We start from the raw sequence: 15390 nt of genomic DNA on the forward strand, positions 1-15390 counted from the left end.
ATAATCTTAAGTATTTAATGCAGTGTTTAAATGTAGATTTACTGGTGAACGGTACTACTTTTGTTCCACCCTCGCAGTGCGGCATTGCAAAAGTCACATTAAATTAATGGGTATCAACGTACTTTTTCTAGAACCATAATGTTGTCTGCTATCGTGTGTGTATATATATATATATATATATATATATATATATATATATATATATATATATATATATATTTATATATATATACATACACACACACATTATATAAACACAGATGTACTATTTATTAAACGTTAAATGTTTCTCTGTAAAAAAAAAAAAAAAAAAAAGCAGCTAGCTGGAAGAACAAATGGACTTATGTTGCTTCCTGACCTACAAAGCTTGAATGTGTGTATTTATAATTTTAGAAGCAGGACTATGTGTATGGATCGAAGAGCAGCAAAGGGACTTAACAAGCTTATAACTTCGTGTGAAAACTGTATTCTCTATTTGGGGGTGGTCTGGTGGAACGCAGAATTATGTAGAACCGTAGAGCCTAAGAAGTTAAGAGTTCGGTGTAGAAATGAGGAGAGCATTTTATAAAATATAATAACAGTAAGAGTTTAAATTTGACTAAGTGTATGATGTATATGCTGTGTAAAACGTTTTGGGGGATTGTACGATGTCAGATACGCCGCTACGGCTATAAATTGTATGATAGACGTTGCAGAACATAAAAGCTGTACGCTCAGAATAGTAGAATAAACCACAAATTCTTCAGCTAACTGCAAAAACATGCGACATACAGATAGATGAACAAACACAAACCTGGAGATCAATTCTATACTTTACCGACTGCTTATTGCTATGAGGATAACACTAACTCTGATCTAAGCCTTAATCATGCGAGAGGTGTTAGTTATAAAAGTTTTAGTTGCAATAAACAGCCCCCTAGTTTGAGTTAAAACTTATTTACTGGTCAGAAAACAAATATATATTACATCAGGAGCTCAATTGGTTGAGGGCATATGAGTAAATTATAAACCAATACGGTAAGGACATTTGCAAGACTAAACATTTTCAGCAAAGCACTGACCAATTATTTAAAGGATAATGGCATTGCTTTGGTGTGATAATGTAATAATCAAGAGTTAACAAAAAGTATCTGAATAAGGGAGTTCCTTCATTAACAAGGAACACAGCACAGCAATGCCATTACCACCATTACACTACAACTTATTGAAGTTGTGTACCTACCTGTCTGACATGTCCTGAGTGAACTTTCAGAAAGGGTTCAAGCAACTGCATGAAGCACTTCACTAGTAAGCAATGGTTTTAAATCACATGTCCTCTCAGCTATGCTTTTTACCATTGTATTATTGAATAGTAACATAGCAGCTGACCTTTATTGGAAACATTGGTAAAGCAGTGTCCTTTTTTGCAGTATAAAGCAAGATGCATTGTAGGTTCCAACATTAATATTGTTGCCAGTGTTGGATTTAGCCTGCGACTCACATAAAACTCAGAAGTGGTATATTAAATGCATGTTAATAAAACAAACATCACAAAACTGTGGCACAGCATAGCCCATTGATCAGCTGTACCAGCTAATATCCAATGTCTGTAATAATATATATCAATTTACATTAGTTACATTTGTGAGCAGATCCCAAGATGCACTGGCCTTCAATCATTAGTGTAGTGCTAAAAAGAAACTTAACTGGCAAACTGTTAGACCAGGTCTTGTCCAAATGCACGTGTTGCCATTGCAGCAAAAACTCTTAGATCTACATGCCGCTTTAAAAAGTTTTATTCATCTTGCAGATAAATACTCATGACACAGTATTTGAAAATGTCAACTTTTTATTACAGATCCTTGACACTTAATTTTGTTTAGCGTTTTCCACCAACACGTGGTTGCTGGGCCTTTGTGGGCTTGGCGATCTTCTGTTTAGGTGCCACCTTAGCTGGAGCCTGCAAAGAGAAAAGTACAATGCTCAGTTCCACAAATCCCATTCATCCACAGCATTCTTTCCAAACTGTCAGCCTATAGAAATGGACAAGATGAAGGTATTTCAACAATATACTGAGGAAAATAGAAAAAACAAACAAAAACAACAACTAACCAGTATCCATTTGCAAATCTGGAACCAACTAAAAAGACTGTACGCCTACACAGATTACTGAACACTTCAGAATTCATTCTCTCTCTCTCTCTCTCTCTAGGGTTCTGAAAAGTACACAGCTAATATCTACAGGTATTTGTAATTTAACTCCTACAGCATTGCCAATATGAAGAATTACATTTTATTCTCAGCTGAGTTTCACTTAAATTTATACAAAAAGACAAGGCCCTGGAAATTACATAATATTGAGGGCATCTAGTAAGGCCCCTTAGCCCAAAATGAGTGATCAGTTGAAAAGGCTGTCTCCATTTTAGGTCAGTCCCGAAAGATGGTAAAGCATCATTTCACTCATTTAGTTTTGTGTGTACGACGCAGACTCGCCAAGGCAGTGCAGAGTCACTTACAGGCAACGATTGGAGTGTGGTTGCAAATTGAGTCAATTCAGAATCAGGAAAACCATGTCCAAGTTTTGTCCTTTGTTGCGAGATGGTGATGTAACAGCAAGCATAAGTAAACTTAACCTTTAACCCTAACACAGCTACATTGCAGTTTGTGAGACATGGTCCACAAAAAAAAAAAAAAAGAAACCTCCAGTTATCTTACCTTAGCACTTGGGGCAGATGTCTTCTTGGTTACCTGCTTGGCCTTCTTAGCGTCCTTAGCAGCCCTGTTTATATTCAAACAAACATTAAATTCAATTAAATTAATTTACAAAACCAATAGTAAATCTCTAGTCCTATTTTAAATTAATTGTGAAAATAAGTTAGTTGCAAAGATACTTGGGACCACACATGTATGACAGTTGAGATGCTCAGCGTTACTGTTTAAAGTAGCAGTGCTGCTTTCCCTATTTCAGAAGTGAACCAAAAACATGAGACTTCCATGGCCGTAACTTGTACATCACTGGTTCTAGCTTACACTCACCTGAACAGGTTTGTAATCAGAACCAAAAATGTCACTTGTGAACTCGCCACCCAACACAGAAGCTGTGCATAAATTCAGCGCTCTCTCACCTGATAGCCTGCTCCCTCTGGGCCTTGCGCACCTCAGGCTTCTGGTTTCTTTTAGCCATAATTTCTGCCAAAGAAGCACCGGTGATGGCCCTCTGGAACTTCACAGCACGGCGGGTTCGCTTCTTCTGCACCTCTTCCTACAATGAAGAAACACAGGCATAGTTAGGGAATGGTGTTTGATAAGCCATCACATGGGCTGGAGTTGCCTGTCAGTTCCATCATGTTGCACACAGGTTTTTTTTTTTTTTTTTTTTTTTACTAGATTCTAGTTGTGCACATAATGTCCCCTCAAGTTGAAAATACAAATACAAAACTGCTTGGTTTTAATCAAGAACCTCCCAGCAGCAACTTTAAATGTAACTTATAACAGACATTTTTACCTATTTCTCATTTACATTGTGTTATTGCTAAGACTAAATATGTAAGTTATATGTTTTTCAAATCAGAAGTACATCTGCAATCACAGTACACACAGGGTAACTGAAAATCTTACAATAGACAACAATTTAATTTCTAATGTACACTAGGATAAGCTGATGCAAAGTCAAACTCCATAATCCGGTTTATTGATTAAGGGTCAACAGCCTTTCTTTCCAATTCTAAATACATAGCATAATATTTACTGTTGAGTAACTGTATTCCTTATATGAACAGCTGGGGTTCTCTAACTCCCCACCACTGTATGGACATGCAGGCTCAATAACCAAGCCACATAAACACTTACAGACTGGCCCTTCTTGTGCTTGCGCCTGTACAGAACGGTCCAGTTGATCTGCCGAGGATTCCTCTTGGAAAGGAAAGCAGCCTCGCATTTTCCATTCAGGAACTGGAAAACCTATTAGAAAAAAAATAAAATTATATAAAATAGAGAAATATATTAATATTAATAAGAAAAAAATACGACATGTACAGCAGCATTCTAATCCACATAATACACTGTAGGATAGTTTTAGGGTGTACTACAATTTCCCATACCTTGAATAATAAAAGCAACCAACTCACTAGAATTTCAAATTTATAGTGATGTTACCCAGCAGTTACAAAATATCTACATGGAAAATGTCCTATATGGTAACAGTGTCCTGAGAGACAGTCAGCATGGTTTTAGGAAAGGGAGATCGTGTCAAACTAACCTGCTTGATTTTTTTCAGTATGCAACATCGACAACGGACAATTGCAAAGCATAGGGCATGGTTTATTTAGATTTCCAGAAAGCTTTTGACAAAGTCCTGCATAAAAGATTAATTCTCAAACTGAACACTGTAGGGATTCAAGGAAATGCATGCATGTGGATTAGGGAGTGGTTAACATGTAGAAAACAGAAAGTACTGATTAGAGGAGAAACCTCAAAATGGAGCAACAGGGGCAAAATGGACCACAGGGATCAGTATTAGGTCCTCTGCTATTCCTAATCTACATTAATGATTTAGATTCTGGTATAGTAAGCAAACTTGTTAAATTTGCAGACGACACAAAAGTAGGAGTGGCGGCAAACACCGTTGCAGCAGCAAAGGTCATTCAAAATGATCTAGACAGCACTCAGAACTGGGCAGACACATGGCAAATGACATTTTATAGAAAAGTGTAAGGTACTGCATGCAGACAATAAAAATGTGCATTATAAATACCATATGGGAGATTCTGAAATTGAAGGAATCTATGAAAAAGATCTAGGCGTTTACTTTGACTCAAATGTCTTCATCTAGACAATGTGGGGACGCTATAAAAAAATACCAACACAATGCATGGGCATATAGTGAAAAGTGTTTCACTTAAATCAAGCGAAGTAATGTTAACCGTACAATGAATTAGTAAAACCTCATCTAGAACTGTGTTCAGTTCTGGTTACCTCACTACAGAAAGGATATTGCTGCTGTAGAATGAGTGCAAAGAAAAGCAACCAGAAAATCAGAAAATAGGAGGCACTTTACACAGAGAATTGTGGGAGTCTGTAACCAACTCCCTAGTAATGTTCTTGAAACTATCACCCTGGCTACTTGATGAGATTCTGGAATCAATAAGCTACTAACAACCAAAAGAGCAACATGGGTAGCCTTTATGTTCTTACAAATTATGACATGGACATTTAAGGACTAGCAGTTCATGCACAGGCATAGTGCTAGTCATGTTTACAGTCCACCCCTGTGCGCAATACATGGTACAGATCAAATCTCCATAAACTAGTTACCCCCACCTCAGTAGGTACTCTATCAAAGCACAGATCAGAACAAACTATTATAATTAGGGCCAACATTAAACAATGTGTTATCTGCCATATGACAAGTTACATCTTACAATCGGCAATAAGAAAATAAGTTGTGAAAGACTAAAACAAACCACTAACTAAAACAAGTAATTTTATAGCAAACATTGTACATGTCACTCTGCACTACACAATTCCCTCACCAGTAAGCCGCATCACATCCATGCAGAAATTCAATTTAAAACACGATACACCAATGCTTAACAAGTAAAGTTACAGGTACTTGACCTCTGACAAAATTCACATTCGCAACGCAAGTGTAACAGTGGAGTGCTGTCATTATTAAAGATATGTGCCATTTAAGCGCAGATCTCCTGGCTAACCAGCCAACCAAGAAGGACAAGTATTTTAATGAACAGCACCAATTACTTGAGGACTGGGTGTACGATCCGGAATCAGTATACTATAAGCGCACAGAAACGTTCCTTCGCCGCTTTATCGTTAATACTATTGGTAGATTTACACACTGGGGGTGAACTTACGTGTTCCACACATGGCAAAGGACAGTCGTATATCACGTATATTCACACAGTATAAACTAGCGCGTAAAACACTGTATGCAATTAAATTATGTCGATATTCACTGGGTTTTTATTATTTTAACAATTTAAATTATGTCTATATTTACTGGGCTTTTATTATTTTAACAATGTTCTAAACTGTAACAAATGATTAGAAAGCTGGTCTCTCTTTACCTTTCCGTCTATCCTGGCGTACCGCCTACCGTGCCCAGGGTAGATTTTGTACCCGCTAAAGCTGCACAGCTCGACCCTGGATTCAAGAAATACAACATAATTATTAAACTTCGAAACATCATAATGCCATAGAATTGTTTAATGGGTGTTACTATATTCATTTTATACGCCGATGCCTGAGGATAACAAACAGAATCACTCACTTCATGACTGCTGGTAAGATGGCGAAAAGAAAGAGAGGATCATGGGACGGGCACAAGTACCTATCGGTACATAATTATTTATTCTAACACTAAATTAAAATACAAACTCCTTTCTCAAACGATATTATAGTAATTTTACGTTGTTTTATAAGTGTTGATTTACAATTATGTTGTGATAAATTAATGTAACTAGTTACGTTGACAGACCCGTTGCCTGGCGTTAATACAAGCGGGAAGTATGGCGGCATCTGAGTGGGGAGAAGGCTGTAATATGGCACGGAGTGAAGATAACTGCGGTAACTTACTGGGCATTCAGCACAGGGTTTTGTGTAAATATGGTGTTAATGACACAAATCGAGTTTATCGTTAAAACGTTGTGGACTGGGTCACTCGGAATGTGTGTTACTTTGTAGCGTAACCCTGGTTTGTTTTGAAATACGCAAGACAAATGGCGCGCGATGCGCAAAGGGAGTTGTAGTTTTGTTAATATGTGACTATCATTTGATTGAATGGATGTGATTTCAGTTGAGAACTACAGCTCCCATGCTTTTTTTGCGCTTCCCTGGCGACAGGCAGTTGGCCAAATGTGGTTTGGTACTGTACAGTCTGATTCTGTCATTTGGACTAAAATATATCCTGTGTAAATGTTGTTTGACAGGCATAGCAACGTTGCGTAAATGTCATCAGCAAGTTAACCTGCAGCCTGAACTAAGTAGAACCGTGAACTGGGCAGTGAAATAGGAAAACAATGTAATTACTACCAGTTATTACTGGATAAACAGTCTTAAATGGGTGTTTCGAGTCTCACGGTGGACAAATATGGTAAGACTTGTATTATTACTATTATTATTGTTATCATTATTATTATTGACATATTTTGTCGATTACTAATATCAAAGATTTAAAGTACAGACAGTGCGTCTGTGGACCGTGCTTCGTAGTTTATGCGATGGAACAAACTTGTGACAGTTTAACTGTGTCCGTTTTAACTGACCTAAACTTGCCACTGTTACTTTTATCCTACTGCTGAATATCAACCATAATATTTATAATTAAAGCAGCGTTATAATCATATCTCATTAGCTTCAATGTTGTGTTAATCTTATATCTCATATCACGGAAACCAGTGGCAACATTTCAAGCAAAACACGCGTGTAAAAATGTGAAATTCACCTCATTGGCTGCAGGTTAATTTGGTTTTAAATACTGTACCCTGTCTGTACATCAGGTTTTCTTTATTATCCAATCAGGGAGAACTACGTTATTAGTCCAGATACTGTGAGATGGTTATTGTGGATATATTTACACTGGTGGATGCCTGAAATAAAACGAAAACGCCTGTGTATGCTGGTTGAAGTTGCACAATAAACACATAGGCGCAAGCAAAAATGTTAATCTGCTGCGATTCTTATGACGCAATCATGGTTGTGAGTTCAGACAAGCTATTATTGAAAATGTAGAGGTACAGTACTTGTAAAAGTGGAGAAGAACCATGTAACCTGGACGACCTTTATGGGAAATCAAGCGTATTTCCTGGGCTCAGTGGTTGGAATTCCATTGTTTATGTTTCTGCATGTCCTAAAACAGATGTGTTGTTTTTTATTCTGTGCACAGGACCTGTGGTTGATCTGTCAAGCCAGGGAATGCAGAAGCTGGAGCCAGCGTTTCCTTGCCCTGCTGGAGCCCACATACTGATCCTGGACAAGAACCAGATCATAAAGCTGGAGCATCTGGATAAGTGTAGAGAGTTAATGCAGGTACAGCTTGATTGAAGGGGCTGGTTAATGCTCCCACTAAATCTGTAAAACCATTTTTCTATTTTCTTTATCTGCAGTGACTGTTTCATTTTCTGATAGTCAGGGACTCGTCATTCAGCACTATTTAAACCTCTCCTATCAATTGTGTTTTTACAAGATTCTTCCCTACATGGTTAAATACAGATTGGACACAATGAAGGGAAACTGACTCTGCTTTTAATCTTTCTGTCTTATTTTTAGTAAACTCTGTTTCTTTCAGTTGTCTGTGGCCAACAATCGCCTTGTGCGGATGATGGGAGTAGCCAGACTGACGAACCTCAGGGTACTGAACTTGCCTAACAACAGCATTGGGTATGTCGAAGGGCTAAAGGACCTGGGGCATCTGGAGTGGCTGAACTTAGCCGGGAACAACATCAAGGTAGCTTTCTTGCTAACATGTAAAGGAAATATTTTGTTTAGAGGCTTTATTTGTAGGTGAGAGGTTAACATGAAAGTCAAAGATTAATCCATTTCCAAAGGACAACATAAAAAAGGTTGAAACAATGACACTATTTCAATATAACTCTGAAATATATTTCTTCAATGTAATTTTCAATACAATAAAAACAAGTTAAATCAAACTAAAGCATAAGTGTAGGTGTTTTTTTAATCTGTAAAGGAGTACCTCAGTGATACCATATATAGATACAAGATTTGAAACACCAGCGCCTAGCATTCCACACAAGAGAAGAAAAAACAAACACAGTACATTAAAGCCTAACAGTTCACAGTTGTGCATTGATTTGATTCATGCAGCTGTGTAAGTAGTGCTTTTCTTTCTTGGGTTCAGTCATTCCTGTACAGCTGCACTGCAGTGATCCCAGACAACTTAACTCTGCGTATTCCTTCCACAAGTTAGATGACTTGTTCATTAACCGCTTGCTGTATGCAGTGATTGGACAAGTGGGTAAAGGTCGAGCTAGAGTTGGATAACTCAACCTGTCAGTCAATGACATTCTTCTTGAGTATACAAGCATAGTATCAATCTTCCAAAATACAAAATGCAGATGTATTTGTTAACCCTTATGGATCACTACACCTTTTAGCGTATTGCAGCAACAAGAATATGAATAATGCAACTTAAACAATGTAATCGATCAGTTACAAATATCACATGCTGGCTAAGTGACCTATTTTTATATTTCAGGTAATTGATCAGATAAACAGCTGTGTGGCGCTTAAGCACCTGGACTTGTCTGACAACAACATCTCGCAGATAGGAGACCTCTCAAAGCTTCCCTCGTTAAAGGTAAAGTCACTATAGTAACCTTGTGTAAACTAGAGTAGAAGTGGGGGTTCTGTTGTAATGTTCAGGTACCATTATTTAATGGGACATTTACTTTAATGGAAGGGTCAATATTTTGCGAAATATAAAGTTTGTCTTGCATTTAATATACTGTTGTTCTTGCCTTATTAGTAGTGTTTCTGCACAGGGGAAGTACAGTTTTCACCACTTCTTATGAAATAGTATAAATCAATTTTGGTACACCTTTCAGTCCTAAAATTAACCGCCAGTTTTTTGCCACTAGTTATGTATTGGTGTATTTATTTTATTTTTTCACAAACAGAATTGTTTGTCTTTTATGTTTTTTGTAAAAACGTAGACATGTTTCATTACCAAGCTTCTCAAAATGTATTTTTATTTCAAGGATTCAGATTTAAATTCATGCTGATCTGTATCTGTTACTTTAATCTTGTTGCTTCTTTAACTAGACTCTCCTGCTTCATGGAAACATCATAACAACCCTGCGCACTGTGCCAATTCATCTGCCTACAGGGCTGAACATCCTGTCTTTGGCAGAAAATGAAATATGTGATCTCAGTGAGGTATTACCCTGGATTTAAAAAAAACAAACAAAAAAAAAAGACATTTTATGCATCCCTGTAGTATTAGAAAATCACTTTTTGTGGTATGTATGTAGCGTTGTAGTTTATTCTCACCAGCAGAGGGTAGAATTGGCAAAGAACACACCACCAGGGTTAGTTTCAGTAAAGAATTTCAATAATATACAGTATTTTTAAAGGTTAAAGCACCTTGTACACTTAGATATTTAATTAATCTGGCCCACTATCTCCTTTAATCTGGCCCAGTGTATGGCATCAGATTATTAGTAACTAAAAGAGTGAACAAAGTACTGTTCATTCAACTAGACCACATTTAACAGAGTTTCAAAAGCAGATGTTGGAGGTAAAAATCCAATCTTCTGAGCCCTCTAGCTCAGCCATTGTAACTCGAATTGAATTTCACGGGACCAATGTTTCTTATTCTAGGTTTCTTTTCTGAATTCCCTCTCTGAACTGGAACAGTTGTCCATTATGAGCAACCCCTGTGTAATGGCTACTCCCTCCCTTCCTGGGTACGACTATCGGCCCTACGTAGTAAGCTGGTGCCTCAGCCTCAAGATCCTAGATGGCTACATTGTGTCACAGAAGGAAGGGTATGCATTTGGCAGTATCTCCTTATTATTCAGTCAGTGAAAACCTCTTGATATGATGTCTGTCATGATATAATTGGGAAAGTATTAAAGTATTAATATATGTGCAAAAACCACCTCCGGTATATCCCCAGGCAATGATATGCATCGTCAGTGGAGAACAATACATGTTCATAAGCTGTTCTTTTTTTATATTAATACAAGGCACTGGTAATTCTGATATTTTTTTTATTCCAGGTTGAAGGCAGAATGGCTCTATAGTCAAGGCAAAGGGCGATTGTACCGTCCTGGGCATCACATCCAGCTGGTGCAGTACCTGGCTTCAGTTTGCCCCCTGTCATCCACCCCTGCCTTGCAGTCTGCAGAGGATGCCAAATTGGAGAAGATACTAAACAAACAAAGGTGGGACTGTGAAGATATTCGCTCCTCAGGCAATTCTATTAGATCAGATTTTTTTTTTTTTTTTGTAAAGTAAAGCTCAATTTGAAATCCAATTTGAAAATATTTCCCAAAATACACATAGAATAACGACATTTGTGTTTGCTTTTTTTGTCCTGTTACGCTGTCCAAGTGTCTTGTTTCTTATCGTTAAAGGATGAGAATAGGAGTAAAAAAAATACTACTAAACAAATTCCACACAACTTTCCTCAAGTATTACAATTTTATATAATTCAGATTATTAATTATAAATTAAAATAATAACCCGACACTTTAGTGTTCTCCCATAACTATAAAACACTCAATCGTAGAATGTAGTTAGGCTAAAATAAACATTGTCAACATTTTTTACTTTGTAGCACTACATGAACACTTAAATGTTTGAGTCAGATTTGGTTAAAAAAAAAAAAGAAGAAAAAAAAGGTCTGTTGTGGATTATGTTAATCTGTATATAAATATAAATATATATTGTCCAGACTTCATCAGAAACAGCTGCAGCAGCAGTTTCAGAAAGGATGTCCAACCAGCTCATCCACACCAAACCGACCTGTTCAACCAGTCGAGCACTGCAGTCCGACACACACGCCACTGGGGTCCGCTGACAGAGGTAGGAATTGCCCTCCAGACCACACAATCAAGGAGTGTCTAAAAGGGCTTTATGTGCAATGGTGGCACTGAGTGGTACTCATACCATTGCACACTTTTTATTTGCAAAATGAATAATTATCTTTAAAAAATCCTATTTATTTTCACCTTGTGCTTCAGAGCCTATACCTCAGATCAACACCTGGTTGGGAAGGAGTGTGTCTGCTGGTAACCCCTATGTTGCTGAGCAGATTGCACGATCCTCTTCATCCCGCAACGAGCCCTTATACCTGGAAGACGTCCAGACGGACGAGGACAAGCTGAACTGCAGCCTCCTGTCCTCCGAGTCCACATTCATGCCTGTGACTTCCCCTCTGTCACCTACCTGCAAGCTGAAGCTTGAAAAGGAAGAGGTGTCAGAAAAGGACCTTGATGCTACAGTCCTGCAATTCAGAAATAGTGCAGAGACCGGGGTGAGTGAGGCTAAGGAGCCAGTCTGGACAGAGAAGCAGACTGTTGGGAAGGCAGCAAAAGAGGGTCACAGCAGTTGTGACATTGCAGCCTCTATGACTGGAAGCAATCTGCTGGAGATAGCGCTGCCCTTTGAAGAGAGGTCTGAGAAAACCGTTACTGAGGAAGAGGAAAAGAAAGGTATCCTTCATGGTTTGAATGAAGCAGCCGTCAGAATTCAGGCATGCTGGCGAGGCTTTTGGACCAGGCGTTTCAACCCCAGGGCTAAGGAAGTTCGCTCTGAAATCCGCCTGCGCAGAATGCAGGACCACATTCTTTTCCTGTCTGATGAATTAAGACAGTAAGATAATACATTTAATATGTTATTGGTAAACCACTGTAGTTTTACCATTGTAACAGCAAGCTTAATACTGCCTCATTCCACTGTATTTTTATAGTAATTTTAGTGAAGGGGTCAATAAATTACCCATCATTGGGATATATTAATACATCATCCATCATTCATATATTCTTTAATTGCAGCATCATTTAGAATTGCTAAAAAGAATCTATGGATTTCAAGATTATTTTAACCAACTTAACTATATGGTTTCAGTAAGTTATAATATTATCAGAGGTCAGTGAATAACACTGTTTCATTTTTTTTTTATATAAACAAGCTTGTTTTCCACACCAGTATCTCTTGATCATTTACACTAGCCTTACTGTTGCATTTTTCAGGCTGAGAAAGGAATATGAAGAAGAGCGAATACAGAGGCTTGTGCAAGAAGAGGCTGTAAAGTTCATGTGGAAACAGGTATTTCACAATAGATCCTAGGACATGTTAACTACTGGCCCCTCTTTCAAATCCAGGTTTCTGTTATGTGTCTTTGTTTAAGATATGTTTGGCTTGGCCTCACATGACTGTAAATGCTGGCTGAAGCACAACAGGAAATGACAGGCTTTGAATTTTACTTTCTGTTACAACATTCGTTGTTAATTTGTATACATTTCTGAACATACTATCTTCAAAATCATCCAATTTTCACATACACTCGTTTTTAAATTATGTATCTTCATGTATGTAAAAATCACTGGTGGTCGTATAAAATCAAAGGTCTGTTGAATATGGTAGAAGAATCTTATGTAACATCTTATGTGTTTTTTATTTGTTTTTTATTTATTTATTTTTTTATATAGCTTCAGTACTTCCAGCAGTGGCAGCAGTCTGTAAACCAGCAGCTTCAGTCTGTTTCCCGGCGAGAGATTCCTTCATCCAGCACTTTGGCTCCATCCATTCTCTCCTCCTCAAATCTCTATGATTCCAAACCCCACACCTCTCTGGCGTTCAGCACCAAAGGACCAGCATCCCACTGCTGCGAGCAGTCCTTCCCTGACTCTGGCTTTCACTCCTCTGCTGGTGGGGGTGAACCTGAGCAGCTAAGGCGCACCCTGCTTTCCAGCCAGTGCGCTACGGAAGAGAGCCTGAGCTCTGGCACTGGGGCCTCTATAGAGACTGTACGACCATTCACTGAGGGGCAGACTGAGAACATGGAAGGCACAGAACTGGGCGAGGAGGTAAACAGCAAGGAGAGTTCACAGAGTGAACAGGACAGCAGCCTACTTGAGCAATATCTGAATTCTGTCCAGCAGCTGGAGGAGGCAGAGGACTGGGCTGGGGAGAGGACAGAGAGCCCCAGACCCAACTCTGCAGAGGTGAGAGAGACCCCCCCACGTCCTCCTCTTACTCCTGAAGAGACATCGGCAGTATTGCAGGCTGACCAAACTCCCAGTCCAGAGGTACAGGACAGGAGGGTGGAGCCAGCCTTGCAAGGCCTGCCAGTGGAAGCAGGTGTGTAAAAGTGCTTGCCACAGTTGTAACTTTCAATGGATACAACATAGATAACTGGGGCCATTAGAACTATCTTATTTCAGTTTGTTCCCCTCACCAAGCACAGAACTAAGGGGAATGAATCGCCAACATTTTCAAACTGTTGCCTAAGGGGTGAACAAACTGTACATTTCAGACTACACTCGCACATGCCTAAAAGGCTACCCTGTATAATAAATAAAAAAATATATTGTACTTTCTGTTTACATTGCATTCCAATACCCTTCTCAGTGTTTTAGGCTAAACTGTCCATTAAACTCTTTCCTTCACGATGGCTCCCACACAGTGTTGCATGCTGGCAATCACGGACAGTAATTGTCATGAATTGGGGTGCAATCTTTCTACCCAAGGCACTTGAGGATGTTAAATTGTCTGTAAAAATGTATAGTCATTCTTATGAATGTCCGTTGCCAGTGCAGCTGTTACATACCATTTGAACTATAGTATGTATGTAATTTAGAAATTATAGTATATATATATATATATATATATATAGATATATATAATTATATATATAATGATAGTGATAGCTATATATATATATTATATATATAAAAATTATGAATACATACTATATTAAAATTAGCAGAGGCAGTGATTTTGATTAAATGAATTGTTATTGTTCCTATACCTATGCTTACAACTGTATTGATTTAAAAAGCTAAATTAAAACACAAACCTGTGCATGTTTTGTGTTCATTTTAAATTAAACTGATATATTCACTGCCTCTCAATGAGCTAGATACCAGTTATTTCCAGAATAACTTGGACACCCCAGTTTGACGATAGATTAAAACTGGTAATGGTCTGTATCGAGAAGAACCTCCTTCAATTCATGCACATCCAGAATGCTGGAACTGGAAGTTTTGCCTGTTTTACTATTGCATGACCATTGCATGGCATTTCCATATTAAACTGTGGCTAAAAACGAAGTGTAATTTGCAGAGAAGCCAGTTTTTATTGTAAAAGAAAAGGACTTTATGTATTTAGCGGTGTGTGTGCATGATGTGAAAATGACTGATACACTTAATGAACTGGAGAGCTCATATCGATCCGCTCACTCATTACTGTATTAATGCAGATAATAATCCACCCTCACCTGCTAGAAACAACTTGTGGAATATATACTATCATCAATGTGATTGATGACTCTTCAAATGTTTCGCTTTCCAAATGCTCCAATAAGTTTACTGATTCTGAGGATGACTCCAGGTTAAAGACTTTTTTGTAACTTCTGGTAGAACATTAGAAAGGATTCTTTATAATCCTAAAGGAAAACTGCTAATGCAGTATCGGGACCGATTTTAGAGCTTAGAGCTTCCTGCTTGCAGTGAATCTTAGTCTAAACATTCTTGATACCGGTGTTGTTTGAGTGACACAAATAACAAACTACAGCACCAAGGGGCTAGTCACAGTAATCTGTTCTGGTTTAGTGTAAACGTTACACTGGGGATAATCACTCTAGGTTGTAATTCCTATGGTCTAGTTTGACCCCCTGTTGCATGCTTTCATGGTCTGCTTTTGGACTAA

The 15390-nt window shown here is 38.2% G+C and overlaps 2 protein-coding genes and 1 non-coding gene across 4 annotated transcripts; 1 reads left to right on the forward strand and 2 right to left on the reverse strand.

Moving 5' to 3' along the window:
- Nucleotides 1-1810: 1810 nt before the first annotated feature.
- On the reverse strand, nt 1811-6353 carry LOC121320848 (60S ribosomal protein L24). Its single transcript, XM_041259556.1, has 6 exons — nt 6266-6353; nt 6063-6138; nt 3829-3939; nt 3105-3241; nt 2695-2758; nt 1811-1939 (listed from the first exon to the last, which is right to left on the reverse strand). The coding sequence occupies exons 1-6, from the start codon at nt 6268-6270 to the stop codon at nt 1859-1861; spliced, it is 474 nt and encodes a 157-aa protein (XP_041115490.1). The 5' UTR covers nt 6271-6353; the 3' UTR covers nt 1811-1858.
- On the reverse strand, nt 2372-2441 carry LOC121321380. Its single transcript, XR_005950933.1, has one exon. It is a non-coding gene; the product is annotated as a small nucleolar RNA SNORD2 (small nucleolar RNA).
- Nucleotides 6354-6449: 96 nt separating the features above from the next.
- On the forward strand, nt 6450-14297 carry LOC121320847 (centrosomal protein of 97 kDa-like). Of its 2 annotated transcripts, none has more exons than XM_041259553.1 (11): nt 6450-6561; nt 7880-8022; nt 8282-8440; nt 9209-9310; nt 9775-9888; nt 10333-10499; nt 10734-10898; nt 11411-11541; nt 11700-12330; nt 12711-12786; nt 13170-14297. In XM_041259553.1, the coding sequence occupies exons 1-11, from the start codon at nt 6504-6506 to the stop codon at nt 13827-13829; spliced, it is 2406 nt and encodes an 801-aa protein (XP_041115487.1). In that variant the 5' UTR covers nt 6450-6503; the 3' UTR covers nt 13830-14297. The 2 variants fall into 2 exon arrangements, with proteins under 2 accessions (XP_041115487.1, XP_041115488.1); XM_041259554.1 differs by lacking the exon at nt 6450-6561 and adding an exon at nt 6861-7087.
- Nucleotides 14298-15390: the final 1093 nt, after the last annotated feature.

The sequence above is a fragment of the Polyodon spathula genome, chromosome 9 (genome assembly GCF_017654505.1).
Source record: "Polyodon spathula isolate WHYD16114869_AA chromosome 9, ASM1765450v1, whole genome shotgun sequence".
Classification (NCBI taxonomy): Eukaryota; Metazoa; Chordata; class Actinopteri; order Acipenseriformes; family Polyodontidae; genus Polyodon; species Polyodon spathula.